This window comes from Rutidosis leptorrhynchoides, chromosome 9, assembly GCF_046630445.1.
Source record: "Rutidosis leptorrhynchoides isolate AG116_Rl617_1_P2 chromosome 9, CSIRO_AGI_Rlap_v1, whole genome shotgun sequence".
In the NCBI taxonomy this organism is placed as follows: domain Eukaryota; kingdom Viridiplantae; phylum Streptophyta; class Magnoliopsida; order Asterales; family Asteraceae; genus Rutidosis; species Rutidosis leptorrhynchoides.
In genome coordinates, this window is record NC_092341.1 from 337,107,918 (window position 1) to 337,127,634 (window position 19,717).

General features: G+C 34.2%; 2 protein-coding genes, 1 long non-coding RNA gene and 1 pseudogene across 5 annotated transcripts; 2 read left to right on the forward strand and 2 right to left on the reverse strand.

The window, feature by feature from the left end:
- Positions 1-3,130: 3,130 nt before the first annotated feature.
- LOC139869092 (uncharacterized) lies at positions 3,131-3,580 on the reverse strand. Its single transcript, XM_071857417.1, has one exon. It carries the CDS (start codon positions 3,578-3,580, stop codon positions 3,131-3,133), a length of 450 nt encoding a protein of 149 aa, XP_071713518.1.
- Positions 3,581-6,315: 2,735 nt separating this feature from the next.
- LOC139869093 (uncharacterized) lies at positions 6,316-10,167 on the forward strand. The gene has a single exon (XM_071857418.1). The coding sequence runs from the start codon at positions 6,316-6,318 to the stop codon at positions 10,165-10,167; it is 3,852 nt and encodes a 1,283-aa protein (XP_071713519.1).
- A 2,425-nt stretch (positions 10,168-12,592) lies between these two features.
- LOC139869094 (probable receptor-like protein kinase At5g18500) lies at positions 12,593-14,386 on the forward strand (annotated as a pseudogene).
- A 297-nt stretch (positions 14,387-14,683) lies between these two features.
- Positions 14,684-18,912, reverse strand: LOC139865981 (uncharacterized). 3 transcript variants are annotated; one of them, XR_011765185.1, is made up of 6 exons: positions 18,891-18,912; positions 18,193-18,317; positions 16,131-16,331; positions 15,886-16,013; positions 15,376-15,663; positions 14,684-15,263 (listed from the first exon to the last, which is right to left on the reverse strand). It is a non-coding gene; the product is annotated as an uncharacterized lncRNA (long non-coding RNA). The 3 variants fall into 3 exon arrangements; XR_011765183.1 differs by having other exon boundaries at positions 15,886-16,331; XR_011765184.1 differs by lacking the exon at positions 18,891-18,912 and adding an exon at positions 18,402-18,448 and having other exon boundaries at positions 15,886-16,331.
- Between the last annotated feature and the right edge of the window lie 805 nt (positions 18,913-19,717).

The window sequence follows — 19,717 nt, forward strand, 5'->3', positions numbered from 1 at the left end:
TGTTTCATATAGACAATTGACCACCCAAGTTGACCGGTGATTCACGAACGTTAAAACTTGTAAAAACTATATGATGACATATATATATGGATATATATATAGTTAACATGATACTATGATAAGTAAACATATCATTAAGTATATTAACAATGAACTACGTATGTAAAAACAAGACTACTAACTTAATGATTTTTAAACGAGACATATATGTAACGATTATCGTTGTAAAGACATTTAATGTATATATATCATATTAAGAGATATTCATACATGATAATATCATGATAATATAATAATTTAAAATCTCATTTGATATTATAAACATTGGGTTAACAACATTTAACAAGATCGTTAACCTAAAGGTTTCAAAACAACACTTACATGTAACGACTAACGATGACTTAACGACTCAGTTAAAATGTATATACATGTAGTGTTTTAATATGTATTTATACACTTTTGAAAGACTTCAATACACTTATCAAAATACTTCTACTTAACAAAAATGCTTACAATTACATCCTATTTCAGTTTCATCAACAATTCTACTCGTATGCACCCGTATTCGTACTCGTACAATACACAGCTTTTAGATGTATGTAATATTGGTATATACACTCCAATGATCAGCTCTTAGAAGCCCATGTGAGTCACCTAACACATGTGGGAACCATCATTTGGCAACTAGCATGAAATATCTCATAAAATTACAAAAATATGAGTAATCATTCATGACTTATTTACATGAAAACAAAATTACATATCCTTTATATCTAATCCATACACCAACGACCAAAAACACCTAAAAACACTTTCATTCTTCAATTTTCTTCATCTAATTGATCTCTCTCAAGTTCTATCTTCAAGTTCTAAGTGTTCTTCATATATTCTACAAGTTCTAGTTACATAAAATCAAGAATACTTTCAAGTTTGCTAGCTCACTTCCAATCTTGTAAGGTGATCATCCAACCTCAAGAAATCTTTGTTTCTTACAGTAGGTTATCATTCTAATACAAGGTAATAATCATATTCAAACTTTGGTTCAATTTCTATAACTATAACAATCTTATTTCAAGTGATGATCTTACTTGAACTTGTTTTCGTGTCATGATTCTGCTTCAAGAACTTCGAGCCATCCAAGGATCCGTTGAAGCTAGATCCATTTTTCTCTTTTCCAGTAGGTTTATCCAAGGAACTTAAGGTAGTAATGATGTTCATAACATCATTCGATTCATACATATAAAGCTATCTTATTCGAAGGTTTAAACTTGTAATCACTATAACATAGTTTAGTTAATTCTAAACTTGTTCGCAAACAAAAGTTAATCCTTCTAACTTGACTTGTAAAATCAACTAAACACATGTTCTCTATCTATATGATATGCTAACTTAATGATATAAAACCTGGAAACACGAAAAACACCGTAAAACCGGATTTACGCCGTCGTAGTAACACCGCGGGCTGTTTTGGGTTAGTTAATTAAAAACTATGATAAACTTTGATTTAAAAGTTGTTATTCTGAGAAAATTATTTTTATTATGAACATGAAACTATATCCAAAAATTATGGTTAAACTCAAAGTGGAAGTATGTTTTCTAAAATGGTCATCTAGACGTCGTTCTTTCGACTGAAATGACTACCTTTACAAAAACGACTTGTAACTTATTTTTCCGACTATAAACCTATACTTTTTCTGTTTAGATTCATAAAATAGATTTCAATATGAAACCATAGCAATTTGATTCACTCAAAACGGATTTAAAATGAAGAAGTTATGGGTAAAACAAGATTGGATAATTTTTCTCATTTTAGCTACGTGAAAATTGGTAACAAATCTATTCCAACCATAACTTAATCAACTTGTATTGTATATTATGTAATCTTGAGATACCATAGACACGTATACAATGTTTCGACCTATCATGTCGACACATCTATATATATTTTGGAACAACCATAGACACTCTATATGTGAATGTTGGAGTTAGCTATACAGGGTTGAGGTTGATTCCAAAATATATATAGTTTGAGTTGTGATCAATACTGAGATACGTATACACTGGGTCGTGGATTGATTCAAGATAATATTTATCGATTTATTTCTGTACATCTAACTGTGGACAACTAGTTGTAGGTTACTAACGAGGACAGCTGACTTAATAAACTTAAAACATCAAAATATATTAAAAGTGTTGTAAATATATTTTGAACATATTTTGATATATATGTATATATTGTTATAGGTTCGTGAATCAACCAGTGGCCAAGTCTTACTTCCCGACGAAGTAAAAATCTGTGAAAGTGAATTATAGTCCCACTTTTAAAATCTAATATTTTTGGGATGAGAATACATGCAGGTTTTATAAATGATTTACAAAATAGACACAAGTACGTGAAACTACATTCTATGTTGAATTATCGAAATCGAATATGGCCCTTTTTATCAAGTCTGGTAATCTAAGAATTAGGGAACAGACAACCTAATTGACGCGAATCCTAAAGATAGATCTATTGGGCCTAACAAACCCCATCCAAAGTACCGGATGCTTTAGTACTTCGAAATTTATATCATATCCGAAGGGTGTCCCGGAATGATGGGGATATTCTTATATATGCATCTTGTTAATGTCGGTTACCAGGTGTTCACCATATGAATGATTTTTATCTCTATGTATGGGATGTGTATTGAAATATGAAATCTTGTGGTCTATTATTATGATTTGATATATATAGGTTAAACCTATAACTCACCAACATTTTTGTTGACGTTTTAAGCATGTTTATTCTCAGGTGATTATTAAGAGCTTCCGCTGTCGCATACTTAAATAAGGACGAGATTTGGAGTCCATGCTTGTATGATATTGTGTAAAAACTGCATTCAAGAAACTTATTTTGTTGTAACATATTTGTATTGTAAACCATTATGTAATGGTCGTGTATAAACAGGATATTTTAGATTATCATTATTTGATAATCTACGTAAAGCTTTTTAAACCTTTATTGATGAAATAAAGGTTATGGTTTGTTTTAAAATGAATGCAGTCTTTGAAAATCGTCTCATATAGAGGTCAAAACCTCGCAACGAAATCAATTAATATGGAACGTTTTAATCAATAAGAACGGGACATTTCAATAATAGCCTGAGACAGATGTGCCATTTTGTGTTAATGAATTTATTCTCTGATATAAGTTGAACATAAATGAGCCATCTACTTTGTCATAAGTCTCTTTTAGTTCATTCCAAACAATAGAAGCAACCTTAGAATATACTTGACCAAAATACAACTCCCCACTCATAGCACCTAAAATCCAAGAAAGAACCACAGCATTACACCTCTCCCATTGATTTTCCAGAACACCATCTGTTGTAGATTTTTCTAAAGACCCATTTATAAAACCAGTTTTATTTTTTGTTTGCAATGCTAGTTCCATTGCACAAGACCAAGACTTATAGTTTTCTGTTCCTTTTAATTTGAAATTAATGAGAGGTGTACTGCTAATATCACTTGCATGTAAGTAAAGTGGATCACCAAAGTCCAATTTACTTATCATGGTGACTTCATCTTCTACATCAGACATTTTCACAACAAAAAGCAAAAAACAGATAAACACACAAAATCAGATAGCAAACCACACAAAACCTAAAGAACTTACTGCACTTGATCATGTTTCCTTAGATCTTTATAGATCAAGGTCAAGAGTTGGGTGCAGTGTTCTTAAATCAAGTAAACAAACAATAAACAACAATTATATCAACAAATTTCACACAAACAGATTAATAATGAAGAGATCTTGGCTATAGACCAAGTGTACTCAAATGGGGGCAGTTGATTCATGTAAGCACAGAAACTCCCACGAGCATTGACTTGCTACCAACACAAGTAGGAAGAATTGCCTTACAGAGTACTCCACAATCCTTTAATAGCAGCGGAAGACAACCAAAAATCAACACCAACCAAGAACAATGTGAAATTAGGGTTCAACAAGAATATGCCCTAAATCCACAATTGCAATCCCAGATCTAGCCCGATCAAATGAGTGAAACAAGATCGTTTCACTTTGGAGGAAATATGATGAAAACAAATCTTAATTTCACAAAACACCTTCGTAATCTGAAAACCCTAATTTGATTTTTCAGATTAACACCAAACCGAATCAATATCGAGCGAGCCGCTCTGATACCATGAAGAAATTACACAAACAACACAAGATTGGAACTAATCACCAGAAGATTACCACAAATCACAAACTCCTCTACTTTGTGAGGATTAAATTGAGAGAGAATGATTACACCAACAAACTATTGAATGAATAAATGAAAAACTGAAACATCGAGCCCTATTTCTATCTATGCTATATGACGGCTAATCACATATTTACATAAAGACCCCTCAAATAAATAAAAGCTCAAATTTGGACCCTGGAATATTTTTTTTGGACCCTGAAATATTAATTAGATCACAACTGTGTCCCGTCATTGTGTTGGTTAACCAAACCCCATACCAGGTATGTTATTTGTGTTAACCAACACTCGATTCACATTGTGTTTAACCCTTCAATGTTCACCAGCAACATCTAGAATCCAATCCTTATAGCTTTACTGCAAATATCCTCCAAACTCACACTAGGTCAACTAGCCTAAAAGATCAACCAACTTAATGAAAATACAAATATTACACAACAATTAGATTAATCCTTTTTAACAATTACCCACGACGCCCCTCAAAAAATGACATTGCCACATCACAAATCATCCGACTCGAAAAACCCTCAAATTGCCTCCACGTCATATCAATGTAACACCTTGTCTAATATAGATTGATCAAGAGGACTTTAAGGATGAAGTTGGTGATTCATTAAATACAATTAGTATGTGTACGTTTTGACTGCACCTTCCATCACACACTTTTTCTCATAACAGACCGATTACGTAAAAACTGTCCATCCATTCTACAAAGAATTCAGACCCATTATAGTAATTACTTATACCAAAGTATATGTTGGGAAACCAAAGGTACAAGACAAATTTCTAGCATACTCGTTCTAAGATATGCATAAAAAGCACGAGAATGAAGGCGGGTTTTTGAGGGCGAGGTGAGGACATGATGACGTTATTGGAACCCTAGCATATGGTGAGTGCGATGTATGTGACCACAAGACTTTTTCAGGGGTAATGAGAGAAACATTAATCCTATTTATTCACATTTTTAGTTTTAGTGTTCCTCAAGAACACTAAAATAAACACTCAAAACATCGGTTATCACTATATTTTATCTTTTTTCAATTATATATGTATGTAGCATATAAATTAAATGTCTCTCACGAGTCTTGAACTCACGTCGTTTTATTTGAATGACTCTTAAAATACCGCTAGAATGTTTTATCCTTTTATTTACTACTACTCGAATGCACGACAAAATGCTTTTAACAAAAGGTTATTTCACAAAAGTTCACGTATATCGTATTTAACATAAACGTCAATGATATATCCGCTACAATGTTTGATATATAAACCATGATGGTACAATTATTTATCAATATAGTACAATCACTTATTTCATAATTATGATGGATGAAGTATAAATATAATACTAAGACCACCCCCTATGGTTAGTTACCCGCCCATTACCCGCTCATTACCCGTAACTAACCATAGGCACCACTTAGTTACCCGCGTTAGTTACCCGCTTTCACCATAGATTTAACGGAAGAGTTATAGGAATTGCGGGTCTCAGTGCTTTTTATTGTTGGACTTGATGCTTTATTGCTTGTACGTTGTATATTAAGAGGAGTATTGTTTTAGCCATGATATGGAGTGTTTAGTTATGAGTTAGTTATAGGATATTTGTGTTGATGTAGCGCTGATGTGGAAGGTTAAAAGGATGAATAGTTTAGTTACGATATGGAGTGGCCTAATAATGATGCATTCACCTACGGAGTATAAAACGTGTAATTGTGTGTAATATTAATGTATGAGTATATTTTATACAGAAACGAGTATCACATAATATTGACAGATGTGACATGGTTATAGATTAGATAACTATTTGGAACTTTAGGAATAAATTGTACCAAGAAAAAAGAAGGAAAAAAAGTAGGGGCCCTTGTCTTCAGCAAACGACACCGTTTCTTCATACATCAAACAAAAACATAATGCATAAAACAAACATTATATGTATACTCCCAAAAGCCTTTTCGAATCTCTGTTTCTGTATGTACTTCCCTTAACTCTTTCATGTTCCCAAAACCTATTCATAAAAGAATGCCTTAAAATAATTTTTGTTCAAACTTCAAACTCACACAAAAACAAGAAAATGGTGATCAACATCTTGTTTCTCACAATCTTAATCTTCACAACAAGCCTATTCTTCAACAACAATGTTGTTGTTGATTCCACAATTTTTGAACAAAGCCCAGATGAAAAAACCCTGCTTTCTTTCAAAAACTCACTCTCAAACACACACAGTTTACACACATGGAACCCTAATTCCAACACTTCACATTGTGAATGGGAAGGTGTTTTTTGTCATAAAAATCAAATCTTTAAACTTATTCTCTCACAATACTCACTAACCGGTACACTTCATGAATCAATATTCTCACTTTCCAATCTCATTGTTCTTGATCTTTCTTCTAATCACTTTTCCGGCAACCTTTCACCCAAAATTTCCCATCTCCGGCGACTACGTCTGCTCAGTTTAGGACAAAACCAATTTTCCGGTGAGATACCTCAGGAAATAGGTGACTTACCGGAGCTCCGGACACTTGAGCTGGGACCTAATTATTTGTACGGTGAAATTCCAAAAAATATTGGGAATTTGTTATATCTTGAGTCACTTGATTTATCTTCAAACTCACTCACCGGAAAAATTCCGCCGGAAATTGGGAATCTTGTAATGCTCCGGTCACTTGGGCTTGGTAATAATTTTCTTACCGGTAATCTTTCTGGGGATTTGTTTCTAAATCTTAAAAGTTTAAATTTTTTGGATGTAGCTAATAATTCACTGTCTGGTGAAATCCCACCGGAAATTGGTAATCTTGAAAACCTTACTGATCTTTTCATCGGAATCAACCATTTCTCCGGTGAACTTCCACCGGAAATTGGGAATCTTTCAAGATTACAGAATTTCTATTCCCCTTCTTCTTTGATTAATGGCCCATTACCAGAAACAATGTCAAAGCTTCAAGCTTTATCAAAACTTGATCTTTCCTATAACCCATTAAAGTGTTCCATCCCTAAGTTTATTGGAAAGCTACAAAATTTAACAATTATGAACCTTGTTTACTCTGAACTTAATGGTTCAATCCCTAGTGAAATTGGAAATTGTTTTAATCTTAAAACATTGGTTCTTTCATTCAATTCATTATCCGGGTCATTACCAGAAGAGCTTTCGAACCTTCCAATGATGTCGTTTTCAGCTGAAAACAACCGTCTTTCGGGCCCGTTACCATCATGGTTCGGGAAATGGGATCAGGTTAATTCGGTTTTGCTATCTGGTAATCAGTTCACGGGTCGAATACCACCCGAGATTGGTAACTGTTCATTGCTTACTCTTGTTGGTTTAAGTAACAACTTGTTAACTGGTCCTATTCCTAAGGAAATATGCAATGCAGTTTCGTTGACCGAGATTGACCTTGAAAGTAACATGCTTTCGTGCTCGATTCAAGATACTTTTACGGGCTGTGGTAATTTATCTCAGTTGATAATTTCGGATAACCTGATAACCGGGTCCATACCCAGTTACATTTCAAATCTTCCTTTGATGGTTCTTGATCTTGATTCCAATAACTTAACTGGTTCAATACCAGTTAGTTTATGGAATTCAGTTAATCTGTTGGAATTTTCTGCTGCAAATAATGTGTTGGAGGGTGAATTAATCCCAGAAATTGGGAATTCTGTTATGTTAGAAAGGTTAATTCTTAATAACAATCGGTTGACCGGGTCAATACCGAAAGAGATTGGAAAGCTGATGTCACTTTCTGTTCTTAACTTGAATTCAAATCAGTTTAATGGTTCAATTCCTGTTGAACTTGGGAACTGCATATCTATAACTACATTAGATCTTGGGTTTAACAGATTAAACGGGTCAATTCCAGACGAAATTTCTAGTTTGCCCGAGTTGCAATGTTTGGTTCTTTCAAATAATGATCTATCAGGGTCAATTCCATTTTCAAAAAAGTCAAAGTATTTTAGTCAAGTCAGCATTCCGGATTCGAGTTATGTTCAGCACCATGGGCTGTATGATCTTTCAAATAATCGGTTAACGGGCTCGATTCCTAACGATCTTGGTAACTGTACGGTTATAGTTGAACTTTTACTGAATGGAAACATGTTTACGGGTGAAATCCCAAAATCTTTGGCTAATTTAACGAACCTAACGACGTTAGATTTTTCTCAGAATCGGTTATCAGGTAACATACCAGTTGAATTAAGTGGTTCTTTGAAGCTGCAAGGGTTGTATTTAGCGTATAACGACTTAACTGGGTCCATACCGGACCAACTAAGTCAACTAAACGGTTTAGTCAAGCTAAATTTGACTGGGAATAAGCTCTCGGGCGTAATACCCGCCACATTTGGAGACTTAAACGGGTTGACCCACTTGGATTTAAGCAATAATCAGCTTAATGGAGAACTTCCCTCCACCTTCAAGAAAATGGTGAATCTAGTCGGGCTTTTCGTGCAGGAAAACAAGATTTCGGGTCAATTGCCTCGATGGTTAGGCAACATGTCTTATTTGACTGTATTCGATATACACGGGAATCGATTTACTGGTGAGATTCCATTGGAACTTGGGGATCTAATCGAACTCGAGTACTTGGATTTTTCAAATAATAAGCTCTCGGGTCGAATACCCGAAAAGTTATGCAGCATTTCGGGTTTAAATTTTGTGAATTTGGAGGGAAATGAACTAGAAGGTCCGGTTCCTAAAAGTGGGATTTGTAGCAACATTTCAAGATTATTAGTAGCCGGGAATAAAGATTTGTGTGGCGGGATTCTTGGTATGCAATGCCCGGTTCACCGATTTGAAAAAAGATCAAAACTTTTGAAGATTTGGGTTTTGATTTTTATGGTGATCGGAGTATCAGTAATCATGATGTTTGTAGTTGTGAAAATTTGGAAGAACAGGATCACGAATATGAAAGATATTGAAGAAAACGATGATATAAAGTTAAAGGACAATTCACTTGATCATAATCTGCATCTATTGAGTAGCAGTAGCAGGTCAAAAGAGCCTTTAAGTATCAATTTAGCCATGTTTGAACCACCCCTGTTCAAGTTGACTTTAGTTGACATTCTAGAAGCTACCAACAACTTTTGTAAATCGAACATTATTGGTGACGGTGGATTCGGGACAGTATATAAAGCTCGATTACCGGATGGGAAAATTGTAGCAGTCAAGAAACTGAACAAGTCAAAAATGCAGGGTCAACGGGAGTTCTTGGCGGAAATGGAAACACTTGGAAAAGTCAAACATCAGAATCTAGTTTCGTTACTTGGGTACTGTTCGTTTGGTGATGACAAACTGCTTGTTTACGAGTACATGGTTAATGGAAGTTTGGATCTTTGGTTAAGAAACCAAACTGGGCCCACAGGGTTGGGAATCTTGAGTTGGACCAAACGGGTCAAAATTGCACTGGGTGCAGCCCGTGGGTTAGCGTTTCTTCACCATGGGTTCATTCCTCACATTATTCATAGAGATATTAAGGCGAGTAACATCTTACTTAACGAAGATTTTGAACCTAAAGTTGCTGACTTTGGGCTGGCCCGGTTAATAAGTGCATGTGAGACCCACGTGAGCACAGATTTAGCAGGGACATTTGGTTACATTCCACCTGAGTATGGTCAAAGCTGGCGGTCAACAACCCGGGGTGATGTTTATAGCTTTGGTGTGATCCTTCTCGAGTTAGTGACTGGTAAAGAACCGACAGGGCAAGAGTTTAAAGACATTGAAGGTGGGAATTTGGTCGGGTGGGTGTTTCAAAAGATCAAGAAAGGTCATATTGTTGATGTGCTTGATCCAACGGTTGTGAATGCAGATTCAAAACATGCGATGTTGAAGATCATTCAGATTGCTGCTATTTGTCTATCAGAAAATCCAGCGAGTCGTCCTACTATGCTTCATGTGCTCAAGTTCTTGAAAAATCTAAAAAATCATCTCTTGTGATGTGTTTTGTATTTATAAGTATGTATAAAGATGGTATAGTTGCATGTAAGTTGTATGCTTCTTAAAAAAGCTTACCAAGAAGATGAATGTTTTACTATTTGAATGTTTCACTAATGAATTGTGTTTGGAAAGTTGCCTATTTACCAATTACTATAGTTTTGTCAACTCTAAGTAACTTATTGTCTAATTAGTGTAAATTAAGCTGCAGTAATCCATTGTTGAAAGTGGCTAAAGGATACTGGTTCGATAATTAGTTTTGTAAAAGCCTGCAACAAAACTAGTATCTCATCAAAATAAACTAGTGCTAGGTACCCTTGACTTTAATACTTTAGGTCCGCCATGTGGAAGGTTTTGTGAAGATGGTCGCATGTTCGAATCCTGAGCCTGTCATATGGTTGGGTTATCGGTTGAGGTAATTGCCTGACATCAGCCCTTCGAGGGTGAATTGGTGGGTTAGTGTGTTCCCCGTTGGTCTACACGTTTTTGTGAAGTTTTGACTTGAATCAGTTACGACCTATTAACTCTCATTCAACTCTGAATGGTTGAACACATACTGATGAATGGTTCTTCATCCTTTGACATTCATATGTAAAAAACAAATTCAGTGAATGTTGAACAATTCAGTATTCAATGCTGAACAATTCAATTTAGAAGAAAACAAACACAACCTTAACAGCTTTAACCATTAAGCACCTTTATTTCATGTAATATCCTCCTTAAATTATATCCATAACACTTATCAAATAGTTAAATTCTTTTATTTATTCATTTATAACGTTAATAATTGATGATAATTAATTTTACATCATTCATAAAGTCATTTAGTAGAATAATCAAACAAGTACTCCATTGTAATCAGAAGCATGTACAATCATAACATTTAAATCATTTAGAATCTGAATCGTCCAGTAGTGAATGAATCATTCTGTTTTAATAGAGGGACTCTAAATTAGTAGCCATATACGTTCAATATGAAAACTTGAGTATAAATTCAATTAGATAAATGGACCTTCACTTTCATTCCATGTTTGTTGAATGAATTTTGTTCAACATATCTAAATCAGCATCTTTTTCAACCAACACTAACAGATTATCGTATTGTTTCAACCAACACTAACAGATTTTCGTTACTACTTATGTTTCACTAATGGATTGTATTTGGAAAGTTGCATATTTACGAATTAACCAGTACACCATATTATAGTTTTGTCAACTCTGAGTAACTTATTGCTTAATTGGTGTAATTTAGGTTACAATAATGCATTGTTTAAAGTGGCAAAAGGATACTGGTTCAATAATTAGTCTCGTAAAAGCCGGCAACAAAACTAGTATCCGCTCAAAATAAACTACTTGTGCTAGGTTTCCATATGTCAAAACATGTATCAACTGATTTCAGTTTGTGACGCATTGTTACTTTGTTACATACTTACATATGTCAAAACATGTATCAACTATGGTCAAAGTGCTTAGCAAGTGTTTTATGAAAACCTTGAACAAAAGAGCAGATTGACAATTGACTGTCTTTTTCATTTTACCCGCTTCTCATTTTTTGGTTTTGTTCCATGATTGTGAATACACGCCCTAATTCCGAAGAGACACCAATTGCAGCAACAGATTTTGAACCAAACATGCCTATAAGGTTATCGTAACTTCCTCCAACAGATTTTGAACCAAACATGCCTATAAGGCACGTATATCATAACAAACGTTTTGGTTTCGGATAACTATTCAACTCGAATTGATAACTTTTTCTTGTTAGTTTAGACAAGCACCTTCATATAATATAATCTTATGTTACATTCACATAAATAAGACCCCCAAACTTAAAAAAAAAAACAAAAAAAAAAAAAAAAAAAAAAAAAAAACCTCATATAGAAACAAAAGAAAACAACTTCAACAAAGAATACAAACAACGGCTCTTGGAGGCTCATACCTAGAAAACTACAAATTAACGAAAACTATCTATCGTCGAGTCTCCACTATAACCAAAACCGATCAAACTAAACAACTCCAACCTAAACTCGAAGGCACCAAATGAATATCACCAAACAAACAAACCAAACCAAGCACCAAAACTTCTTTTTATGAATTTGTGGACTCGGTTTATATTTATTTAGCTGTCATTTGACATTATTTTTGACAAGTCGTAATTATTTGCTAAAGATGTTACAACCAAAACCACGCAAGGAATGAGAGGTTTACAAATATGAAAAAACAGGACCAAAAAGGATTACACACTCCATGTTACATAACAACCTAGAATCCAAACTTCTTGAAACCAAGCTTATGACCAATATTTTCTGGATTCTGCTTCCATTCATCCATCCCCATCGAAATCTTTGAACCTCTTTTTGAAAGCCAATGGTAAGAAAGGATCCTTAAGGATATGAATATATGTTCGTTAAGGATTGATCTCCTTTGTTCCATGGCCCCATTGATTAATTTGTTTCTCCATCCCCAGATTAACCATAAACGTACATATCTTGTTAGATGTTCAGTTATTGTTGAACTTTTACTAAATGGAAACATGCTTAATGGTGAAACCCAAAATCTTTGGTTAATTTAACGAACTTAACGACGTTAAATTTATCTCAGAATCGGTTATCAGGTACAATCCCAGTGGAATTAAGTGGTTCTTGAAGCTTCAAGGGCTCTATTTAGCGAATAACAATCTAACTGGGTCCATACCTGACAAATTAAGTCAACTAAACGGTTAAGTCGAGCTAAATTTGACTAGGAATAAGCTTTCGGGCTTAATACCGGCCACATCTGGAGACTTAAACAGGTTGACCCATTTGAATTTAAGCAAAAATCGGCTTAATGGAGAACTTCCTTCTACCTTCAAGAAAATGATGATTCTACTTGGGCTTTTCGTACATGAAAACAAGATTTCGGGTCAATTGCCTCGATGGTTAGGCAACATGTAGTATCCAACTTTATTCGATATTCATGGCAATTTATTTAATGGGGAGGTTCCGTCAGAACTCAGGCATTTAACGGCGCTCGAGTATTTGGATTTTTCAAACAATAAGCTCGCGGGTCGAATACCTGAAAAGTTATGTAGCATTTCGAGTTTAAATTTTGTGAATTTGGAGGGAAATGAATTAGTGGGCCCTGTTCCTAGAAGTGGGATTTGTAGCAACATGTCGAAACTATTGGTAGCCGGGAATAAAGATTCGTGTCGCGGGGTTCTTGGTATGCAATGCCCAGTTCATCGATTTGAAAAAAGTTGAAGATTTGGGCTTTGATTTCTATCCTGATCGGAGTATTAGTCATCATGCTGTTTTTATTTGCAAAAATATGGAATAAAAGGATCAAGAATATGAAGGATATTGAAAAAAAATTGATGATATCAAGTTGAAGAACAATTCACTTGATCAAGTTGACTTTAGTTGAAATTTTAGGAGCTACCAATAACTTTTGTAAATCGAACATCATTAGTGACGGTGGATTTGGGACTGTTTATAAAGCCCGATTGCCTGATGGGAAAATCGTAGCAGTCAAGAAACTGAACAAGTCAAAAACGCAAGGTCAATGATAATTTTTGGTGGAAAAGGAAACACTTGGAAAAGTCAAACATCGGAATCTAGTTTCGTTACTCGGGTACTGCTCGTTTGGTGATGACAAACTGCTCGTTTACGAGTACATGGTTAACGGAAAGTTTGCATCTTTGGTTACGAAACCAAACTGGGCCCACAGGGTTGTGAATCTTGAGTTGGACCAAACGGGTCAAAATTGCACTGGGTGCAGCCCATGAGTTAACCTTTCTTCACCATGGGTTCATTCCTCACATTATTCATAGGGATATTAAAACGAGTAACATCTTACTTAACGAAGATTTCGAACCAAAAGTTGCTGACTTTAGGTTGGCCCGGCTAATAAGTGCATGTGAGACCCACGTGAGCACAGATTTAGCTGGGTCATTTGGTTACATTCCACCTGAGTATGGTCAAAGCTGGTGGTCAACAACTTGGGGTAATGTTTATAGCTTTGGTCAGTTAGTGTGATTCTTCTTGAGTTGTTGACTGGAAAAGAACCCACGGGTCAAGAGTTTAAAGACATTGAAGGTGGAAATTTGCTTGGGTGGGAGTTTCAAAAGATCAAGAAATGTCAGATTATCGATGTGCTAGATCCAACGGTTGTGAATGCAGACTCAAAACACGCAATGTTAAAGACCATTCAGCTTACCAAGAAGATGAATGTTTTACCATTGTCTTGAATTTGAGTGTTTCACTAATGAATTGTGTTTGTAAAGTTGCAAATTTACCAATTACCATTACACCATATTATAGTCTGATTGTCTAATTGGTGCAACTTGAGTAACAAAAATCCATTGTTTAAAATGGCAAAAGGGTACTGGTTCAATAATTAGTCTTGTAAAAACATCCGTATCTGCTCAAAATAAACTTATTGTGCTAGGTTTCCGTATGTCAAAACATCAGTTTCAGCTCAAATCAGTTGCAACCTATTGTAACATGTAGTTAAGATCAACAAGTTCAAGCGTTAAGTACGGAAGAATTCAATGAAGTTAGCCAATACGATTAGACATTATAGTGATGAATAGAAATACATGCAGGAAGTACAGTAGTACACTAACTTGATAAGCAGTTAACATAAACTATTTTTATCTATTAACGAACTCAATGAAGATATGAGCATGAAAATCATATGAAAAAAACTTGAGGAACTTATCAATAAACTCGTCTAAACGAACCACCTCAGATTCATTTCTATTTTATATCTAACGGTATCACTTGCATATTCAGCATAACCGAAAACCATCATATAATCGATTTATGCATGAACCAAGGAGTACTGCGTGTTGAGATTCGCACTGACGTCAGTTTTTCTTTAATAATATCATAATTCACTCTCATGCACACTAACACTTTCATTTCACGAACCTGCTTCTCAGTCGTAGCATTTGACAATTGATTCTTATTTGCACCAATTGTCGAATATTTTTTCAATGATTATGACTAGATAGTCTATTTCCAAAGTGATACAAACTGCAGCAACAGGTTCTGAACCAAACATGCCATAAGGTTATCGTAACATTCTCCAACAACAATCGAATCAACCTTCGACCACCGCATCTGCATGTGACAAGGTTATACACTTAATTCATTCATAACTAGGAAGACTACAATGAGATGGACAAAAGTTAATGGGAGATCGACAAAGATTAATAAGAGTTGGAAAAACAACCCGTGTGGTCCCCCAAGTTAAAACAACTTCATAATCGACACCGGTGTAATAGTCGCCTCTTGCCAAACTCAAAACAAGAACCACTTTAACGTCGCATCCCACTATGTCTATCAAATGGAATAACTTCTCCAAATTGTTCAATGCCTATTTTAAGGATTCGATTGCTAATAATTGCCTATCACTATCTTTCTTTTTCAATATTGATAGTAAATCGCAAGGGTGGCCTCTTAGCGTCACAAACGAACTAATTTTCTTCACCGTCTCAACATCTAAGCTCTTCACATTGATCTAAAATAACATAATATTGTCATTATTCATTAAATAAAAGGAAACCAAATGATTAAAAAGCATACAGAATGTCATAATAATAATAACTATTACATAATGTAATTAACTGTCCCCCCAACTGTATGTGAACCCAACCAGGACTGTATGTGAACCCAACCCAGAGGACAAGTAAAAAATTCTCATGAAATGATGATTGATCACAACCTACATACATTTACTTACCAGTTCCTCTTTAATCTCCTCAAACAGCAGCTCATCTTTTAATTTTCCCACGCAAGAACAAACTTGTTAGACAGCACAACACATATATCCAAAATTCCTACCAACAATTTTCTGTAATGCAGCTTTATCTGCAAAAAGAAAGCAGGCGTACTAGTTAGTCAAAGTTAATAATTTTTTTGAATATATTAAGGATAGACAATTGTGAATGTTATTGTTTTACAAGAATCTTAGGGGAACTAATTTACCACATAATCGACAATATCGAACTTCTTCAGCACCTTGAGTTAAAATAACAAATACCTCGAAGTCTGTTTCTATTGTTTCATCACTGGCAATGTCAAACTCACATTGAAAGAATTTACAGTTGTTCTGAGGTTCTGTTCCCATTTGGAATGCTCTAAACCATTCATACCAACATGTTCAGCAAATGGGACTTGTAAGTCATCCTGAAAAAGACATTTGTGCCTTATTATTAGATGACTCTTGTCACTTTGTTGGCTTCAATTTCCGACATTGTTGCAATGTTTACGTGCGAGGCTTCAAAAGCCACCGACATTATATTAGGACTATTCACGGATTTTGGATATGATAGAGCATTCATTCTTATACAATCAAAATCCTGCTACACGAGTCTCAAATGATTGGGATCATCCACAAAATTTATTTAATATAATACAAGAAAAACACAGATATTTTAGGGTCACATGCGAATCTGTCCACTCTTGAACATGATCTAATTGAAATGAATCAAATGTCCGAGTTTGTCAATACATGTGTGAAAATTCTCTGTGTGCGCGATGGTGGCTAGGAAAGACCAGCGGGAAACGAACTAAGTTATGTCTCGATAAATTTGTTAAAGACAACATATGTTGTAGTTTAGTTGAAAGAAATTAATTACCCTACTGGTTGATGATTTAAAAAACTATATTAGGTCGTTTAGTACAGCCAGATCAAACTACAATAAAGCATTGCATATAATTTATGACTTATCCGTAAATGTGACAAAAATTACTTCATGAGAAGCAACAATATCTTACATGTCACTCGAAAAAACAGAATCAGATTAAAAGGGAACTTGTGGAAAAAGCGCGTTTGTATTAATGCAGTTTGTGAAGGCAGATATAACAGAATTTGAAAACTAACAAGACTGATGATTCAGCAACTCTCCCCAAGAAATGTCCCATTATTTTCCATTCGATATTTGACGTTAAATACCATATTTTTGATCAACTACGAGACCAACTACGAAAGAAAGTCAAAAAGGATCTGAAAGACCCTAATTTTTCTGAGAAAGCCTTAAATTTGTCAAGGAAGATTCAAACTTTTTCTGAATTAAGATGAACTTTGACGAGGTGACTTACATATTTGAGTTGCATATCTTTACAAAGTCATCTAAATCCCAGAAAAACTTTGAATCTACCTTAGGAAACTTAAGGTCTTTCTCAATAAAATAGGGTCTTTCAGAACCTTTTCGATTTTCTATCGTAGTCAGTCTTGTAGTTGGTCATAAGTATAATCTTTGAGGTCAAAAAATCGAATGAAAAAAATGTGACAATTTCTCGGGAAGAGCTGATGATTCATCATCCTTGTTGCTTTTCAAATTATGTAATTTTGCTTTCAAAAATTGGATCAATACATAGTTTTCAAAAACTGTAATTTTATGTACCTTTTCCATAAGTTCCTTTTCACCTAATTTTGTGTTTTCGAATGACAGGTAAGATATTGTTCTTTCCCCATGAAAAAATCTTCGTCACATCTATAGATACGTAATAAACAATATACAACGTTTTATCGTAGTTTAATCCGGTTGTATTAAACGACTTAACATAGTGTTTTAAATCATCAAGGGTAGGACAATTCTTTTCGAATCACTCAACCACACTATAACATATGTTGTGTTCAGCTAATTTATCAAGACATAGCTTAGCTTGTTTTCAGCTGGCCATGTCAAGCTACCGCAGCGCACACAAAAAAATTTCACACATGTATTGACACACTTGGACATCCTATTCACTCCAATTAGATCATGTTCAAGAGTGGACAGATTCGCATGTAGCACTAAAATATCCGTATTTTTCTTGTATCTTATTAAATAAATTTTATGAATAGCCTCAATCTTTAAGACTCATGTAGCAGGGCTTTGAATGTATGAGAAATGAATGTTCTATCATTTTATACCTGAATCAGTGAATAGTGCAAATAGAATCGATGGTTTTTAAAACCTCACACGTAAATAACGCAACAATATCAAAAATTGAAGCCAACGAAGTGCATGGTTATCTAATAATAAAGCACAAATGTCTTTACCAGAATCAATTTCTAGATATGTTCAAACTTGAAAACGATAGGCTTGTCTTTCATAAAGAGCTCGGTAATTACAAGTATACTCGATCTCTAATCACATCTTGTTCTTTAGAACTATCATATCTACCCTGAGATCATATTCATGACTTATTATTATGAGAAAATAAAACAAAGTGACATGTACGAAATCATAACGAGAGCATCCTAATTACCTATTTGGTCTTAGAACAACTTTTGCTTGCTTTACTGTTACTTGTCTAGTTGTCTCGCATTCCATCTGCGAAAATTCTGGAAAGAACAATTTAGGGTTAGTGAAGGTTGAAGATGGTAATCTTAAATTGTGGCTGGAATCGTTGGTTGCGTAATCTTAAATTGATGGCTTGTAGTATTGGGCCAAAGAAAGGAAGTAGTTGGGTTAAATTGGTTGATTGGGTTTAGACTTTTTTCTTTATTAATTTTTTAATCATAAACTTTGTTTATTAAACTAACTTCTTTCGATTTAAATCAAATTGTCAACACTCAATAATAAATTAATTTAAATAATGATAACATATAATATATAATATATAATATAATATATAATAATTATTATAATAATAATAATAATAATAATAATAATATATTAATTAACAATTATATAAATAATTAATTAATAATTTAATGATAACAACATGATAATTATAATAATAACGACATCGAACCTTTTCTAAGATCATCAATAGCTGCTAGGGGTGGTTAGTATTTGGTTTGAAACCGTGGAACCCGAAAACTAAACCGAAACCAAACCGGAAAAAAATCAAACCGAATTTTAAAAACGGTTTTCGGATCGAGTCAAACCGAAACCGAATTTGAATTCGGTTTTTGGTTTTGGAAATTCTGAATTCGGTTTAACCCAAAACCGAATTCAAAACCGAATTCCAAATTTTTATATATTCAATTTGTATATTTATGTTTTAATGTCATTATAATTTAGGATCCAATCAATAAAATATGTTCTCACCCATATGACGATTTGGTAACTCACATTATAATTATGTTACTCAAATTATTATATTCTTGTTCTTAATAACAGAAGCGATACACGTCATAATTAAGCTGTAAATATTAATAAATCATTGAATTCTTGATAATTTAATAGTACGTCATTGTTTTAGGATATAAATAACTAAGACATCAGTAACGCCACAATTAAACTACCATCGTTCTCAGTTTTTTCATTGTATTCGGTTTTAACCGAAAACCGAACCGAATCCGAATTTGAATTCGGTTTTCGGTTCGGTTCGGTTTTAACTTTGAATTCGGTTTTCGGTTCGGTTTTCGGTTTTGCCCAAAAAAAATTCAAAACCGAATACACCGAACCGAATAAACCGAACAAACCGAAAACTGAACCGATGAACACCCCTAATAGCTGCTATTCTTGATCCATCCCAAATTCCTTCTTTTCTGATACAATCAATTTGTTCATACAAAGTTAATAAATTAAACTAACGAGGATTTTAATTGACTCAAAAAACCAGAAATCTTTCTG

Bases quoted from the DNA above. Each gene is read 5' to 3' on its own strand.
- LOC139869092 (XM_071857417.1), bottom strand. From the start codon at position 3,580: ATGTCTGATGTAGAAGATGAAGTCACCATGATAAGTAAATTGGACTTT.
- LOC139869093 (XM_071857418.1), top strand. From the start codon at position 6,316: ATGGTGATCAACATCTTGTTTCTCACAATCTTAATCTTCACAACAAGC.